The sequence below is a fragment of the Aulonocara sp. 'chitande type north' Nkhata Bay genome, linkage group LG4, assembly GCF_057382095.1.
Source record: "Aulonocara sp. 'chitande type north' Nkhata Bay isolate Kocher_YH1m ecotype deep benthic linkage group LG4, A_spYH_male_GT1.1, whole genome shotgun sequence".
Taxonomy (NCBI): Eukaryota; Metazoa; Chordata; class Actinopteri; order Cichliformes; family Cichlidae; genus Aulonocara; species Aulonocara sp. 'chitande type north' Nkhata Bay.
Window position 1 is genome coordinate 34,623,027 of NC_141347.1, and position 18,517 is coordinate 34,641,543.

An 18,517-nucleotide genomic window follows, 5' to 3' on the forward strand; every position below is an offset into this window, starting at 1 on the left:
CATGGTGGCTTTGCGCTGATACCCCTCGCAGACCGTGCCGAGCTAAATCCTTCAAACTCCCACAATATAAGCGTCAGATTCTCGCCCTGGATCCTCGATTAATCGATTATATCGACGCACACTCGCAGATTATAGATCATCAGTAGAGGGGGTGATTGCTGCGACTGATTGCACGTGTAGACCCATCGATCCGCTCCTTTGCTCGTTTTTCGTCCCCCCGCAGCTTGCAGCTCTCCACCCAGCCATATGGGCCCCTCAACCGACCTTGAATCTGTCCTCGGATTAATTCTCGCGTGTGATTGGTCGGAGACGCGGAACCGCACCAGCTTCCCTGCTCGTGATTGGCTTTTAGCGCTGTCAGTAAAGCCATATCCTCCCCTTGCTCGATTTGGTAGCTAGCCTTTCTCTCGGCGGTGGGTCGGAGCCGCTGTCCCTGGCCTCGCATGTTCCCCTTTAGATTCCTGTTTTGAATTTGATGCCCCTCTTGTAGTTTTGCTTTATTTACACGCGCCTCTGAAGGACCACAGTCGGGCGTCCGTACTCCAGTGCTTTAGTTTCCCCCTGGTATTTTTGGCGTTTAGAGACTTTAACCCGAACATGGCTGTGGTGAGCGGATCGTCTGGGCCGGTTGCCCGGCTCGAGGGCCGTGAATTCGAATACATGATGAAAAAGCGCTCTGTGACCATCGGCCGGAACTCGTCGCAGGGCTCCGTGGACGTGAGCATGGGCCACTCCAGCTTCATCTCGCGGAGGCATCTGGAGATATTCACCGACGACAGCACCGGAGATTTTTACCTGAAATGTCTGGGTAAAAACGGGGTGTTTGTAGACGGAGTGTTCCTCAGACGGGGCGCCCCTCCTCTGCAGCTACCACGAATGTAAGTTACCCCTCTCAGTGAACATGTGGGCTCCCATCTGCAGCAGCCAGGCGGCTAAAGTTAACAACATTGGGTTTATGTAGGCTAGCAGTGGAGTCGACAGCACCACGTGTTTTAGCATGTTAGCAAGAACCCCGCATCCTGTTCCCAATGCCATTTTTCTTTGTTGACATTTTTGTTAGCAGCAGTGTTATTTAGCCGCCTGCCTAACTGCCACATTTCAGCCATAGTTAGCTAGTTAACCTAGTTAGCTAAAAATAATCAACTTAACTCGTAGCTACGGGGACGCTGTTGTTGACATTGAATGGTAGTGGTTTTTTCTCTTTCTGTCACGTGGGCACCCTTAAGCGAGAAATGCATTCTCGTGATACTGTAAACATCCGTCATTTCGGCCATGTCAACACGTTAGTTAGCGGTTAGCTGTAGCCTCCCTGTACTTGTGAATGGAGCTTCTGTTTGACCCCTAAACGTAAACAAACCTGGCGTCCCCGCCCTGTCTGCTCACAGCAGCTCAACCTGCAGGACCTTTGACCTCGGTCCGCACATATGGAGGTCATGACAGCTGTGTGTGCCATCCAACTGTTAAACACGATATTCACGTCTTTTCTGACATACATTGATGTCCTGAGAGGCTGGTTTCCGAGTTGCAGGTTGTAGCCTGCTTCTCGCCATTGTTTAACTATTAGGCTTGATGACGTTGTTTTCTTGTGAAATACTCTATCAGCCAGACCGGGGACAGGTCTGATTGGTACTTCAGTTTGGTTTCTTTGTTCCAGTAAATCCCTGTATGAATGTAGCCCATGTTGTTTATACAGACACACTTACAGGTAATATTTTTTAAGGCATTATTTTTTGGGGGTACTGATTTGGCATTTTCAGAACTGGTGAATTGGCTATGAATTATTAGTAATTATGGAAACTGATAACTGGTATAAGGACTCGATACACATTTCCAGTTAAACCACTCCTCAAAAAAAAATTATATAAAAGTAATATAGCAAGCTTAAAAATAATATTGCCTACAGTCTACTAATATAGAAATGGTAGGATAGGCTAGCCTCCAAATCATAGGTGGAGCCCAGCCTTCACCAAATGTTACTGCAGGAAAGTTCATTATTCTGGATTTCAGTGTAATGGGGAAGCTGTTCAAAAGGAGCGGGGTTGTGGAGCTGCATGGTCACATTGTGATGTTTATTGCAACTTCATTGATAACCGCTACCTTACCTTTAAACACAGCTCTGCTGAATGTGCTATTCTGGGCTCCGGGCTTTTTACCCCTGACATGTACTCATTCTGGCAGATTTGTAGGAGCTACACTGCTGACCAGCCCAGAGTGGGGACAACTGTCTGTTTTTTTGTTTTTGTTTTTTTTTTTCCCTTTCTTTTTTTAAATGCCAAATATTGAAATATATATGCCAAAAACCAGCCCTAGCCAGGAAATAGCCATACCAGTAAATCAATGTTTTAAATGCTCAGTTATGGTTAAAAAAAAAAAAAGTCATTTATTGTTTAATTTAATTGGCCAGTTCCCAAAATGTGCTAGTTTTAACGATCATTCCTTCATTTGTACTGATTCGGTTTTCATAATGGTGTCACTTTATTTTGTCATGTGATTATTTACTTTATTTACATTTTTTTTTCTACTGATGAATGAAATCTAAAATATATATGAATTTTAGAAATGAAGTATTTGAAGACATCACCTCGAAACGTTTCTGATCTGTGAAGAGACCCAACAATTAAAATAAGTAATATTTTAATTACTATCCGAAACTCACCTTCAACATAAATATTTGTTGCTGGACACCCTTTTTAAAATTTCTATACAATAATATATGTAAATCTCTGAAACAATTTGGTAAACTTTGAAAAATATATGTAGAGTATTAATTTTTAATTTTAAAAATTGCAAGTTTGTGAAATGTCTTAAAAATGTGCTGTTTTTAGTGTATTGTATTCAACCCAGATTTTTCCAAACCTTACCTGTGCTGAATACCATCCATACTATAGTCAGTAAAAAACATAATTAGATAAAATTACAACCAAAACTAAAACAAATCAGTTTTAAACAATAAAAACTAGACTGAATTGAGTAAACCCAGTCTGGAAAGCAACTGAAACTAAAGCGAATTTAAAACAAAATGTCAAAATGAAATGATCAGAAAATACAAGACTAAAGAACTTTTAGTGTGATTTTATTTTGGGTGTAATTTCAGCCTTGTAAGAAGAAGAGAGGGAAAACAACGATACATATTTTTCCTTGAACAGAAAGTATTCAGTCAGCCTTTTGCGTGTGATTCGGTTTAAAGAAAGAAAAAAAAAAACTCCTGGTTTCCATTTTGCCAAAGCAGTTATCTGGGATTTAAGCGTGCCAGAAAGTGTTTAGTTTATTCACTGCAGTGCCCGGCAATGTCGACAAGCCTGCAAACTTCTGCCAGCTCTGGTCAGACTTTGCACACTGCTCTCAGCTATTGTGCAATATCTCAATATGAAAACACGTTTTACACAACACGGACTTGTTTTGACTTGAAGCAATTTCCAAATTGTCCCTTTGCAGAAAAATCTTTTCTGCAGGCATGTGCTTGAAAGCTGAATACATTTCTGCACTGCTCTTTTTCGGCAGCATACAAATAGGGCTGCCACGATTTGTCGACTAGTCACGATTACGTCGACTATCAAAATCGTCGACGACTGATTTAATAGTCGACGCGTCGTTTGAAACTTTGTACGATCACAAAAGACGCAGGAATAAGTGGCAGGATTTAAGAGTGTAATAACGGACTGAAACAGAAGATGGCAGCATTGCATGTACAAGGATGTCAGCTACCGTTAAACCCCGAAGAAGAAGAAGAAGCAGCTGTGTCCCAGAATTCATAGCGCGGCCCAGCGCAGTTTCCAACAATGGCGGCAGCTAGTTAGTTTTAATATTACTCTTATTATTCTTTCTGGGTCACAAAATAAACGTTTAACATATTTTCAGGCGAGAATGTAGCTGTGTAAACCTCAAATATCGGCTCAGTTTATCAGGACACCGCATATTTTCAAAAGCGCTCCGACGTTTTCGGAGACGTCTGTTACCCACTAGCTCGTTAGCGAGCCGGGGGCTAGGTCACTAGCGCCGTGAGAACACCGGACTCCCCGCAAATCGTTTTCAAACCCACCGCCGTCTTTCGCTACTCAGGTTAAATATATATGAGTCACTTAGATAACTTAAAATGTTATTGTTTGGCTTTTTTTTTTAGTATTTTATTTGTTCCTGAGTAAATCAGTTTGTCTGAGATTAAAGTTATAGTTTTTACACAGCTGAATAAACGTCAAGCAGACAGCTGATTATCAGAAGTGTGAGATGCTCCAGAATATACTCCGGTGTCCTGTTATATTTTAGATAGCAAGGAGTTTATTAAACTTCACCGAAACAATCTGCAAATTTCATTAAAATTTAATAAACTATCATCTTGTCTTTATTTTTAGTTAGCACAGACCTTAAACACTTAAAGCTGTAAGCTAATGATAGTTATATAAGAGCAGATGCTGCTGGTGCAATAAGCTGTACGTTTTACGTCCAATGGATGATGATCTGATTAGTCGACTAATCGCAAAAATAATCGGTGACTAGTCGACTATCAAAATAATCGTTTGTGGCAGCCCTACATACAAACATCAGTGCATTCCCAAATGTAAAAGGCCTACAAGGATCAAGGAAGGAACAGCAGGGGTGTCAAATTCTCATATTGATCAGGCCAACTGTGAGCTTATAATCGCGGTTAATACGACTTCCATGAATGGAACACCACCCAGCTCGTGCTCACGTGTTTTAAAAGTAACCTTCATGTCACAGAAGACCCTTAAAAGAGCCTCGCTGCCCACGATAAGACGGGTGTAGCTGAGGAAGCAGATTGACAGCATGAGAGAACTCGTAGAGCCGCGGCTCAGGGGACAGGTCGGTTGTATTCCAGGGATTCCTTTTTGGTGATGTAAACGGAGTGAACAAAAAAGCAACAGCCTTCCCTTTCCCATCCTCCCTCCCCCTTCCCTGTCCTCTCCCACACCCCAAAATTCACTCCAAGTTGGTGCTCTTCCTGTCTTCTTTTGTTTACATTCTCTTGTGCAGGCTGGGTGGGGGTGAACATCAAGCGAAAGTCTTCAGCGAAACCAGCTTTGTTTGTTGCCGTCCTCACAGCTTAGCAGCGTAGCAACTGAGCATTTGGAGTTGAAGCCTCATTATTCACACAGAGGAAAATGAGAAAAAAAGGCTTCTGTGATTGCATGTTAGAAGGGGGGTGTTGGATACCGTAAACAGCTTTCCCCTCTCTGAGCCTCATTCAGACTGTGAAAATGGATATTAGAGTAGCCGAGGTGATTAGCACTTGTTACTTTGTGTCTTGCAAACAATGTCATTTTGTTACCTCTGAAATTAGGCCACCTCTGATCATTTCAAACAACACAGAAATGTTTGATATTTTTCTAATCTGTTTATTTAGTCATGAGCAGAAATGACAGATTGATTCTGATTGGATGTTAACGTTTTTGTTCATTACCTAAAATTCTTCGGAACATATTTGAAACTTACCTGCTGGTCCTTAAAGTTTATGTCACTACTGTGTCTGTGACTGGCAGCAGTTTGTCTGGTAAATGTGACGATGTGTTAAATCCTCTCAGCATAGTGTTTGTGGCCTGCGTTCATCCTTTTTTGAAACTCTGTAATTTTACTTGTGGATCAAGAGTGAAGTAGCCCCTGTCATCACAGTCCATACCTTGTACAGCGTCTGGGTTCATTCAGTGCACTTCAGAATCTTAACTGCACGTCGCTGGAAGCTGATGATAAATGCGTCTGTCGAATGCTAATTGGTTGACATGTGGGCAGGAAGGGAATGGGAGGACTGTGGGGCGGAAGTTTCCGAGATCAAAAAATACAGAATGAAAAGCACAGACAGTGGCTGCAGTGAACATTTGAAATTCAGCTCTTTTATTTTTTTTATACAGTAGCTTCGCTCTTCTCCACGGCTGGCTGATGGACCAACAACAGCACAAGTACGAGAGGCCCACCGACTGGTTGTTCCACATACTTTGCTCGCTGCTTCCATCTCTGCAGGTACACGGCCCATCCCCCGACTGCTAACAGATAGCAAACGCAGTAACCCTGCTGAACTTAAATTCCTCGTAAGCCAACTTTCATCAGATTGGTTACCCTTAGCAAGCAAAAAATATGAACAGCAGGTAGGTGGGGGTTTCGATTTGGGCAGCCAGAGCTGTCATCATATTAGTGATAACCCTCACTAACATCATACAGAGCTAAAAGTAGGACAAAAGTTCATTTTTGGCTCCAACAAATAGTAAGCACATTGACATTGGCGGCAATTTCTGTTAGCATCCACAACTGGAGCAGTCTCAATGTATGACAGGGGGAAAAAAACATTAATGGTTCCATTAATGTATAAATGCTGTTATAGCGCCATGGAAACCTGTTGTTATGTGGTCAATGTTAGTGCTGTGGAACTAGGTCAAAGTTCAGAGTCCGGCTGGATTTACACTTCTGCGGGAAATCTGTCCCAACTTGTTGTTGTTACCAGGTCCTCGTAACCTTACATCACAACTGTTAAGTTATTGTTGCGTGGAAATTACAGCGTAGGGTTAAAAGGAGTTTCGGGCTACAACTTAGATTCCTTGCTGCTGCATAAATTATGTGACTGACAAACTTTCCCGACACGTGCCATGTACGCTAGCTGCGTGTTGCTAGTTTTTCTACTGCTACACTTTTAAAGTTGTGCACCGCGATTATTAACAACAAACACTGGTTGCTTGGTTAGAGGCTTCAAGACCTCCTTAACATGTTTGCTTAACTTCACCCTCCAACTGGTCGCGGGAGATGACCGCCCCTCCCTGAGTCTCGCTGTGCCAGATGATTCTTCCTGTTAAACGGGAGTTTTGCCTTCCCACTGTCGCATAGTGCTTGCTCATAGGGAGTCATTTGATTGTTGGGGTTTTCTCTGTGTTATTGCAGGGTCTTTACCTTACAATATAACCCACTGAGCTGATGTTGTTGGAATTTTGTGCTGTAAATATCATCAAATTGAATTGAACTTTGGTCAAACAGTACCTTAAAAATACTCCCACTGTAAATTAAGACATTTGTTAAATTATCAAAATGGTTTCCTTCTATACTACTGCTACTTTCTGACCGTTGATTAACCAGCTGATTAATGGCCTACCTGTGCAGTATAGAAAGTAGAATAAGTATCATATATATTTCAAAATGCAGCAGTGTTCATTGACAGCAGGATGGTGTGCAGCGAAGACAAAGCAACCAAATTATTTTTAAGATTTTATGATTTACTGATATATTTAGATTTCATTGTTCCCACCCTGTCAGTTGCTACTCGCTGAAAGTGTCTGATGTTTATTTAAGGATCTTCTATATCTTTAACAGATCTACAGGGAAGGCACAACCCTTCCTGGAAAGGGTGCATGAATAATCAAAGCGTCCCCCCTCACCTCACCAGCCAGGCTCCAAAAAGTGTTTCAGTCTCCTCCTGTTAGCGACAAAGCTAATTTGAGATGTAGGTGTCGAGGATAGAGTTCTCTCAGCAGATGCCAGCTCAGTGAGGGCCTGGCAGAAAAAACCCTGCTGTGCCTGGCAGACTTCAGCTAAGTAAAATGTGTCCCTGCACGGTCTCCAGGGCGTCAGGCAGCCATTTAGAAGAGTTCTTTCTAATCAGACTGTGACTGCTGCGAGACCTCCTCCTCGACTCTTTCCCTTCATCTCCTCTCGTGTACGGCAGCCGTGAAGCTGCTGTCAAATCCAGAATCGTTTCATTAAAAACATCCACTTGAAATCTTAGTTTCTAAGATTTTTTTTTTTTTTTTTTTTTTTGCACGAACTTGAGCGTCAGTCATAACTTCACGTTCATAGATTGGATTAATAGTAACTGCAAGGTTTTATATTTGTCTGTCTTTTCCTTGCTTAGGTGGTTGCATTGTTTTCAGTCAGAACGCAGCTTAATGGTGTATTTATTTCCTGACCGAGTGGTGGACCGCTTCCCATCCAGTGTGTTCTTAGTCTTACTTCCCTTATTTTCCAATTTCTGTGTCAGTGAAATTGTCTTTTCTTCTTCTTTCGTCCTTCATAGCTGCTACAAATCACAAATGAAAAATTTTCAATGCAGGTGTTAGGCAACAGCCAGCCGGTTGGTGAAACTGAGGTAATCCTTGGCCTCGGTGAGGCCTGCGGTTCATCCGCCGACTGAAACGGCTTGTTTTAGCTCCTCTTTTTAATCACTCGCTTGTGATTAAGCTGCCCCTCGAAAAAAGATTTGAACAGTGGGTGAGTGGGGCTTCTGTGCTCACAAACAGAGCTGTCTGACAGGGAGCCGTTTGGGTCTCATTGGGATTTCTTGTACATATGTTGAGACTTGGTAATGTCCAGTTGGTGCATCTGGTCGCTTGAGTTCAGAACCAACTTTTAAGCATCAATAACAGAGTTGAGCAACACAGTGGCCTTACCTATAGAGATTTCCCTCATGTATCGAAGACGTGCCTATTAGGCGACTGGTGAGGCTGTTGGCCATTGATGTAAGTTAATGTATGGTTTAAATGTGACTTGTAATCTTAAGCACTAAATACATCTGAATACATTACTCTTGTTGCATTAACCAGGCAGGTGTGTGTTTGTGATGGGCTGAAATGAATTGGACAAAATTTAATACGTTATTATAAAAAATGGGATCTACTGCAGGTGCCACTCCTGAACTAGATAAAGACTGAATGAACCAACAGCAAGAGAGCCTAACTGTGATACCACAGTTTCAATAATAAAACTTCAGTCTTTTGTTGAACACTGAACGGTTTCCCAAAACGCCTGATTACTCCTCGGATGATGTTCAGCAGTATAGGGACGGATGTTGAAAAGATTGTATTGATGCCATGTCTTTATCAGTTCTGGATAACTGGTGTAACTGTTTGTATTTTTATTAGTTTTTTGAGGTGCGTAAAAGCCCCGCTGCCACGATCAAAGGAATTGGCAGCCTTTGATTCCCATGGACTGGACCATCAGCAAAAGCAACGTTGTTATTATATATGTATTTTTGTAGTAATGAAAAGAGCAGCGATAACCTCGTTCACTAAGAGAAAAACGGAACATGTAGCAGATCTAACCTAGAATCGAAGAGACCACAGTCGATTGAACACTTCCTCATTTGACGATGCACCAACAACAATTTCTGCATTTCCTGCAGCGAGTTGGAAGGCAATCTGGGAAAATAAATGAAGGCTGCAAGGAAGCTGGATAAAACAGATGAGTGAATTAAGTCCCACACTGTTTGCATATTACATGTGGCTGATGTGACGGTCTTAAATAACTTCCTGAGCTATAACTGCTGGGATTTTAATTAATAATTACCCGTCCAATATTTAGTTTTGTTTTATGAAGCAGGCTTTCGTGTGTGCTGTGCAAACTGTGATTTTCATGATAGTCACTGTATGGCTGTATAAGGCGTATCCTCAGAGTTCTCGGAGGATCTCAGCCCATTCATTGTTGTCAACTCTCACACCCACAACTTCTTTTTTTTTCCCCCCCCCAGACAGTTTGAGGGTCAATGACATGCTCATTCCTTTCCTGTTCCAGCAGCACTCTATAACATTAGTCCCTCTTGTTCTTCATATGCAGTTTTGTATACGTTGTGTAACTGTTTATGTAAACCAACACTCAGTATTTCTGTTTATCCTGTAGTTTAAAATAAAAAATCTGAAAATGAGTAAACAGCTGTGAGATCCACAGCTGTTGGGATTTCTTTAGATCTCCTATATCCGCCAGTCTAAAATTCACAACCTCTGGACCACACCTGTCTGAATCTTTGAACTCCTGCTGCTGCATCATGTATACAATCACACACTCAGCTGTGCAGTCTGCCTGTACAAACCTTTGTGAAAGACGGGGTCACGCTAAAGAGTTTGCTGAATTTGAGTGTGGTACTGCAATAGGATGCTGCTGTTGCAACAAGTCTGTTAAATTTCTTCACTCTTAAATTTTTTCTCTTTGCAACAATAAAGCTCAGAGTTGATCGTGGAATGTCTGAGGACCAACGCAACTCCACCAGCACTCTGACTCTATAAGCGCAGAGCTCCAATCCTCCGCCGGCATCGGCACAAAAGCTGTGCTGGGAGCTTCATGGCTTCATGGCGTGTGGCTGTTCGTGCTGCATCAAAGTCATTGAGCAACAGATGAATCGTTAAATGACAAAGTTTCTTCTTTTTTTTTTTCCACTTATTTCTTACAATTTAAGGAATCGCATTGACAGATTTCTTTCATTTGCTACAGCAACATTTCCCAATCATGTTTGTAAAAGAATTTGAAAATATTGAAGACTTACTGTTGTAATTGTGCTTCTTCTTATGTTGTGATCTCTGCGATTCGATGTGCAGTTAAAACTTCTGTTCATTGACAGACGTTGCCGTGCTTTATGTGTAAATGAGTTTGAGCGCTGAATAATACCTCACAAACCTCTAAACCAAGAATGTCAGAGGTTCATGTCACCTGTGAATTACAGTTTTCATTGACAGCTGCTGAGTTTTTAAAATTCTGTGGGTTCCCTGTTTTGCAGGTGCACGTTCAGGTTCCCCAGCACAAACATCAAGATCGCATTTACGGCCCTGTCCAGCGGGAAGAAAGTGAAGCGAGAGGCGCCCGAGTCCCCCGTGAAGCCAGTGCAGCCCCAGATCTCCCCGCTGACCATCAACATTCCAGAAAACATTGCTCACCTAATGAGTCCTCTGCCATCGCCTACTGGCACCATTAGGTATTCATTACTGGAAATGATGTATTCAGCAGTAGATGTGGGATTGAAGTCTGAATTTATTTTTTTTTAAATGGCTTAAATATGCAAATTCTAATGTGCCTCACAGGTGAATGCTGGGTATTTAACCAGAGTGCATATTGCATAGATTTATGCAGGAGAGAGGCGTGTTAATAAGAGAACCCTGAATTTAAATGTGGGAGAATTTAAAAAAAACTATGAGTTGACCCGACACAGGCAACGATGGAAAAGAGTTAAAACTGGGACAAACTCTCTTACGTGTAAACAAACTTGTATGTTTGTATGTACTAGAATTATTTTAATAAGCAAAAATCAATATTCAGTCAATTTAACTGAAGATTACATTAGTGGCTGATCCTGGATCAGTGCACAGGGTTATAGAACGCTCTCCCACGCTGCCTTAGTTTACCTTAAGGTGTCAGCTGACCTCGACATGTTCACTGTATATTGATCAGCTTAAGCTTAGTCCTCCAGCCACAGGGCTCGGAGAGGAAAGCGGATCCATCTCTCACACTCAGATCCTCTCAGCCAGATGGCTGCTTTCTTCTGACATGTACGCCATCTGTAAAATGTAAACATCAGTGTTCTGCTGTTAAGAAACAAACATTTAGACCGACGCTCGAGGCAGCAGGTGCTGTATATGCAGGGGTCGTGAGGCAGTGCATTTTTGTTTGGTGCACCCGCATCTCCAGAGCCAGACATGAAATATGCAAATCATCCTTTACATTAGGCCTGTTCGCCCCCTGGTTTTTCACACTGTTCACCAGATAATTAGACTTGATTAAGGTTTTAAAGCTGCGCTGCTTTAGGCCTGATTGTGGTGATTGCAGTGTTCCCGTGCGATCTGGGTGGTAGAGCGATTTGCATAGATGTCGTCGGAAAGCGTGTCACTGCAGCAAAGACTGCGGATGAGCAGAGCCAGCGAATGTAGTGACACCATTTCTGAAAAATACCAGGCGCTTATGTTGAGGTTTAATCCAAACATAATGTTGGCTGTTTATGCTTCAGCATAAAATCTCCTGGCAGCTGACTGTCCTCTTTTGTTTTGCTGCTGCAGTGCTGCTAATTCCTGCCCCTCCAGCCCTCGGGGTGCGGGCTCCTCAGGCTACAGGATGGGTGGTCGCATGGTCAGCTCTGCAGAACTGCAGCTCATAAACGACAACTCCCAGCCTGAGAACGATAAAGAGGCCTCTGGAGGGGACAGTCCCAAGGTGAGAATTCCCAGCCCGCTCCAAACTTCAGCCTTGGTCCAACATTTAATCACTTATTTCACTTTCCTGCGTCACACTTCACTTCAGACTATGTAACTCATTCCTTGCTAGATATCTTTTATGGATAACATGCAATAGGGCATGAATATGATTCTTGAAATATAAAATTATAATCCTTTAACTCAAAATGCAAATTATTATTGATGTTCACTGACTTGTGTATGTGTGATGTGTGGTGATTTATAGTGAAACAGCTTGAAACAACCTTTTTATTAACCTGATGGCATCTGAATGCCTCCTGGTTCGACCCTGAATTAGTATGTGAGTGTATAACCTGCGATGCACAGTTCGTGCTGGCCTGCAGGCTCTCTGCGGATGCCCCCACGGGATCAACCGTTAGACTTGAAGCCAACAACCAACTGTTGCATGCCTCTGAAAGCAGATGGTGAGAGTGATAAAGGCAGCTGCTGGCAGCCATTAACAGTCCTTCTACAGGTTCACCTATTAACACCTGATGAGTTTAACTTCTGACCAAAGATTCTCTTGGTCATCTCAGCTGCACTAAATGGTGACGAGCTTTTAATTTACAGCTTTTAAAGCCGCTGCTGTAAAAGAAGCAAACATGAATGTAAAGGTGGAAACTAAGATGAAGACGCTGTGACGGTCAGATTAATGAGATTGAAGCATTTGTCTCCTTTTCTCCTCCTTCTTCTTTTTCTTCTCCTCCTCCTCCCTCTCTCTCCTTCTCCTTGTCCTCCTCGGGGCTTTTGTCAAACATTACCAGCAGCTGAGGTTATTTTGCAGCCTGCAGCTGTCTCTAGTCTAGTTTCTTGCATACCTTCAGCATCGGAGCTGAAATCTATCACGACGCTCCGTCGCTGTGGGAAAAGTGACGCATGTCTGAATGACAGTCACTTTAGGAGAACCAGCAGTGTTATGTATTCATGTCTGTTGAAAGCTTGCTTCATGTGCGCTGCACAGGTAATTTGCTCTGGTGTCTAAATCTGCGTCCTGTCCCTTCCCCACAGGACGACTCCAAACCTCCGTACTCCTATGCACAGCTGATAGTCCAGGCCATAACGCTGGCTCCGGACAAGCAGCTCACACTAAATGGAATTTACAATCACATCACAAAGAACTATCCTTACTACAGGACGGCAGATAAGGGCTGGCAGGTGCGTTTCTTTGCCTCAGTGTACAGATTCCTCAGAGACGGTCACACACGTGACCTCAGTCATCAATAAGTAACTCGAGACTGTTCTCTGTTGCAGAACTCGATCCGTCACAATCTGTCTCTGAACCGTTATTTTATCAAAGTGGCACGGTCGCAGGAGGAGCCCGGCAAAGGTTCATTCTGGAGGATAGACCCGTCCTCGGAGGCCAAGCTCATCGAGCAGGCCTTCAGGAAACGAAGGCCGCGGGGCGTCCCCTGCTTCAGGACCCCACATGGACCCCTCTCTTCCAGGTTTGGCTGCATCCTCCCGTGACAAATTTAATGGTACATTTTAGCGGACGTGGTGTGATTTTTCTCATTCCAACAACTCCTTCTGACTCTCAGGAGTGCCCCGGCATCTCCCAATCACTCAGGGGTGCTCTCTGCGCACTCCAGCGGTGTCCAGACCCCTGACAGCCTTTCCCGAGAGGGCTCCCCAGTTCCCCTGGAGCTGGAGACTTCCTCTGCTCCCACCCCAGTGTCCACCACAGCAGTCCAGCCCAAACTGGCAGTGATCAAGGAAGCACGCTTTGCACAAAACACACCAGGTGTGAGACGACACTTTGCGCCACACATACTGACTGCGCGACTCTTTTCTGTTTCTTGTTCGATGTGTTAAAACTTCTGTGCACCTCGATTTTTTTTTTGCTGTGCCAGGCTCGCCTGTTAACAACCAGCCGGTACTCATAGCAGTCCAGCGTCAGTTACCTCAAACCATCAAGCCAGTGACTTACACCATGGCCTCCCCAGTGAGCACCAGCACCTCCCAGCCCACTGTCCAGACTGTCCACGTCCTGCAGCAGATCCCCGCAGGGTCGCTCAGCCCCGCCACTGTCATCGCCCAGCCAGCCACCATCATCAAGAGCGAGACGCAGGAGAATGGAGAGCACACAGAGGTCAAAGGTGAGCCAGCAGCTAGGGCATTAAATTCTCTACAAGGAGTGTTTTGGCTTTGAATTTTGTCAGAGTGAAATGTTTGGCTTCTAACCCTGCTTCAATTCTTCACCATATTACACAATATTACCTTAATCCAAGACTTGGGGATGGTTTCCCGAAGAGAGATTTTCCTTCTAACCATGTAAAATAAAGATTTCCTTCATCAGTATTAATAACTGTTGTTAATTTATTACTAATTTAAAGACGATTTTGGCGAAATATTGACCTATAATGAAAAGATGAGCAGCGAAGGAGGTGCCAGACTTCAAACAAGACATGGGCGCCGTTTTTACTAGCTTGTAGCATTCCTACAACAAGGGACACCCCACTGTGCTCTGTGGGCCCGAAGATGCCGAGGGTCACCGTGATTAGCCACATTGAATCTTTTTAACTAATTAATAGGCTGGATAATTTAGTGGCTTTGCTCTTAAACTTTTATTCTTCCACAACTCAGAAACAAAGTCATGATTAAAAATATGATGGACTAATATAAGCGACCAATATTTAGACGGTTCATGAAGTTGTGTTTAATTTGAGACCCTTTAAGCTGCAGGGTTATCTCATTATCAACAGCTAAAGGCTCTGATTTCATGTTGATCCAGTTCCAGCAGTTTCTAACACGCGCTTTCATTTTTAGCTCATCCAGTCAAAGGATTAAGCTCATGTCATGGCAAAGTGTCCATCTGTTTGTTCATTTTGGCTAGTTGTGCAACACAGTCAGTCAATGACAAGAGAATCTAAAGTAAAGGAAGATTTGCATTAACCTGCGATGGAAGGAGGTAAAGTTTAAGTCTCTACACAGACTTGTACTGTGCAACAAAATGAGTAATCATAATAAAATGACATGAAATTAAAGGAGTTAGTAGCAGAACCAAGTTTAAAAGACTAACTCTTTCCACAGGAAGACATTTGAGCCCCGCTGTATCCTTAATAACGAGTTTTGATACCTCAGTAGTTTCTGGGTTTTTCCATGGTTAGCTGCAGAGACCACCATCACTGACCTCTGATGCAAACACACTCGCGTTGTTCTATAAGCACGTCTGATATGTGACAAACTCAACTTCAAGGGTTACTCCCAGTCTGCTTCCAAGAGCTAAAGAGTTTAGCATCTCAACCAGAAGCTTGGAAATTCGACAATCTTGTATTTATTTTCTGTGACAATATTTCTTGAACCAGACTTCACGTCTTCCAAAGTTTCACTTGGTTAAAAGAAGCAGCTTTTAAAACAGTCATTCAGCTGCTGCTGCCATTCATGGTCGCAGTATTTTTGAATGCATCAACTTGATCCGATTAGAAAATTTCTCAAAAATGTGACAGTCTAATCTGAGATTCTGCCTTTTTTAAAACTTTGACAGTTGTTTGAAGTCACATGATCAAACGTGTCATGTTAAGAAAGGTTGGGGGGGGAGCCCCAGGATTTGGCACAGCTTCATGAAAGTCACCTCGGTGTTGTTCTGAAAACATTTCGCTGTTTGCTGTACCCCAAACACCGAGCGCCTCAGCAGATCTGATCGCTTGCACTCGGTGTTTGTTTGGTGTCACACAACTGACTGAGCCCTGCTCATACCTCATTCTAACACTTGTGATGAGTTTCCACCACTAAAGCCGGTGTTTGTGTTTGTGTTCCTCATCCTCAGTCAAAGTAGAGACGGTTCCTACCATCACCTCTATAGGTCCCTCCAGTCGGATCATCCAGAGCTCCCAAGCAGCCACCCCCCTGCAGACTGTTACCATAGTTCAGCAGGCCCCCATGGGTCAACACCAGCTGCCTGTTAAGGCCATCACACAGAATGGCACCCATAGCATCACCACTGCCATCCAGGGACCCTCCAGCTCAGGTGAGACACAGGAACACTTAGCAGGGACATCAAGGCTGGTTCAAGTCGAGATGTTTTAGATGCTTAGATGGAACTGAGACATTATTGCTTTTACGTCTGGTGGTGTATGGGGTATGAAGCTTAGAAACAAGCATGCTCTCTTGTTGCTTTTGGTGTAATGTGCCAGAATAGCCACTGGACATTTAAGCAACTATTCTTTTCCTTCTGGATTTTGACATCTGGATGTTAGAGGACAAAATAAAAAAATAAACTAACGCTTATTTTACTGAAACCTGTTAAATCATCTTTATAAACATGACCACAGCATCTAGAGGGAGAGATCCCTAGTGAGGCCTCCAATCAGAATAAAGCATGCTACAGGGGAGGGGGAAGTGGGCTGGCTTTCACAAAGGCTAATAAATGAGAACTATTTTGAACAAACCACACAAATTGAAGTTAAACACGAGATCCAGCAGCAGCGTCGCCACAGAGAATTTTTCTGCCTCCTCTGGATCTGAAAAGGTTTTTGGTGTGCTCGCTTGCGGCAGCTGATCCAAACCACACATCCCACAGGCCTTCTGCTTCTAGATGTTATTGAACCACAGCTCAACAGTGAAGTGTTTCCTCTTTTAACCCTCGTCTTCCTGCTTGTTTCCCCCAAACAGCCTCAGCTGTGGCAAGCCCCCTCCACTTGCTGGCGGCCCACGCCTCCGCCTCGGCCTCCCTCCCCACCAAGCGGCAGAACGGGGACCAGCCTGCCGAGCAGCCGGAAGCCAAGCGCAGCAAGTCTGAAGAAGAGCCTGCCCCGGCCGGCGCACCAGATTCAGTCTCGTCGGCAGCTAACGACCAAGGCAGCCAACCCAACTAGTTCGTTTCCACACGCAGCGCGCCACCACCACCACTCGCTCCCCCTCCTAATCCACAGTTTCTCTCTCTCTCTCTCGTCCTCGTTGTTAGTTTTGTTTCTCCTCCTCCTCCTACCACAGCCGCCCGAGGTGCCAAACGGAGAAGATTCTGTTCCTTTTCATTTTGGATAATCTTGTTTTACACCATCAAAGATTAACTAAAAAAAATTGTCTGCCCCTTTAAAGACTGGAATGTGGGTTGAGAAGAAAATATAGGAATGGGACAAAGGTGAACTTGTAGGTGTCCCACCCCCCTGAGCCCCTGAAACTGGAGAGTGACTGAAGCGAGACCACAGGAAGCCTTAACAACAATTAACACTTAAGAGCTGACCTTTGACCTCAAGTGATCCCACTAGGAGAGGCCCTGACTCGGCTCAGGCTGGATGCTGCCTTTCTGCCGCGTCTACCTCAGAGCGGATCGGAGACTCCGGCAGCCAACAGAGAACATCTCTCCCCACTGACCCGTCGGGAAGCGTGACGTGACCAACCAAGCGGCGAGCGCGATGAGCATTCAGTGGTTAGATTTAAAAAATGAATTTAAATTAGACTTTCAGAAAGGGATCAACTCGGAGCCAATATTCCTGAAACTCTGGCAGCTAGCCTCTCATGATACTGACCTTCCTTAATCGCAGCTGTACGTAGATATGCAGTATTTTGTTGTTCAAAATGTGGAGCGTAGGGTCTTTGTTTTTGTTTTGTTTTTTTAAACTGTGTTTTCACTTACCTAGAAGAGAAATAATTTAATTAAAGGAAGCGTACAAAACGGTGAGGTCGGTGACATTTCGGTAACCAAGATAGAAATCTCACTTTCGGTTTTGTTCTTTTTTTTTTTTTTTTTTTTTTTTTTTTTTCCTGTTCAGTGAAGCAGTAACTTTTTTTCATAAACTTTATTTCCCTCGTTCTGACATATCCGTATGAAATTGCTTCGTTACGCCTACATATTTTAATACGTGCACAGATAACCGATATAAGCATATGAAATCTCCTTGTGTAGTTCCAGATGTTGACCTTGCATGTGTCCGACAACAGATGTTGTTAAATGTAAATTGAAGAGGAAAAAAAAAGACTGCTTTGTCCCAACCAGACCTGCACTTAATTGAATGTTTGTGTTTTATTTTCCCTTTTGTTTTTTGTTTTCTGTTTCTCCTCACACCCGCCGCCGCCTCCTCCTCCTCCTCCTCCTGGTCCTTCCCGGCTGTGTTGACGTTGTGGTGTTGGCTAACCCCGCCCAACCCCCCCTTTTGCTTAATTAACTTTTGCTCTGTTCTGGTGAACCAGCGAGTCTTTTTCCTTTTTATTTTTTATTTTTATTTTTTTTCTTCCTGATTGTACATGTTTCAACCAACAGTAAAAGGAAACAAAAATGTTTGTTCTGCTTCAGTGGAGAAATGCTTTTTTTTTTTTTTTTTTTTTTTTTTTTTTTTTTTTTTAAATAAATTAATTTAACGTCCTTTTTTTTTCCCCCCCCTTATCTTTTGCTTCCGTGGTGCATCTATATAGTGTGTGTGGTTCTTTTCCCCTTTCAGTAAATGGTAAACAATGTGGTTATAGTTCCACTCCTCCACCAGGGGGCAGCATTGGAACATCTTTAAATATGTCAGCTGGTGAGAAAAGCATGTTTATCATGTTCTCTAACATATTAGTGCTCAGTTGGTGACCTCATAAGTCTTGAGCCACTCCTCCTTTTTTGTTGTTTTTATGTTAAGAAAACGGGGAAATAGGTTCTAACATCCATTGAAAAACAATAT

General features: G+C 43.3%; 1 protein-coding gene across 1 annotated transcript; it reads left to right on the top strand.

Annotated features, from left to right (window-relative positions):
• The first annotated feature begins 376 nt into the window (after positions 1-376).
• Positions 377-18,187, top strand: foxk2b (forkhead box K2b). The gene is made up of 9 exons (XM_086290132.1): positions 377-878; positions 10,475-10,669; positions 11,745-11,898; positions 12,927-13,073; positions 13,170-13,363; positions 13,457-13,659; positions 13,769-14,014; positions 15,685-15,885; positions 16,530-18,187. The coding sequence occupies exons 1-9, from the start codon at positions 598-600 to the stop codon at positions 16,730-16,732; spliced, it is 1,824 nt and encodes a 607-aa protein (XP_086146258.1). The 5' UTR covers positions 377-597; the 3' UTR covers positions 16,733-18,187.
• Positions 18,188-18,517: the final 330 nt, after the last annotated feature.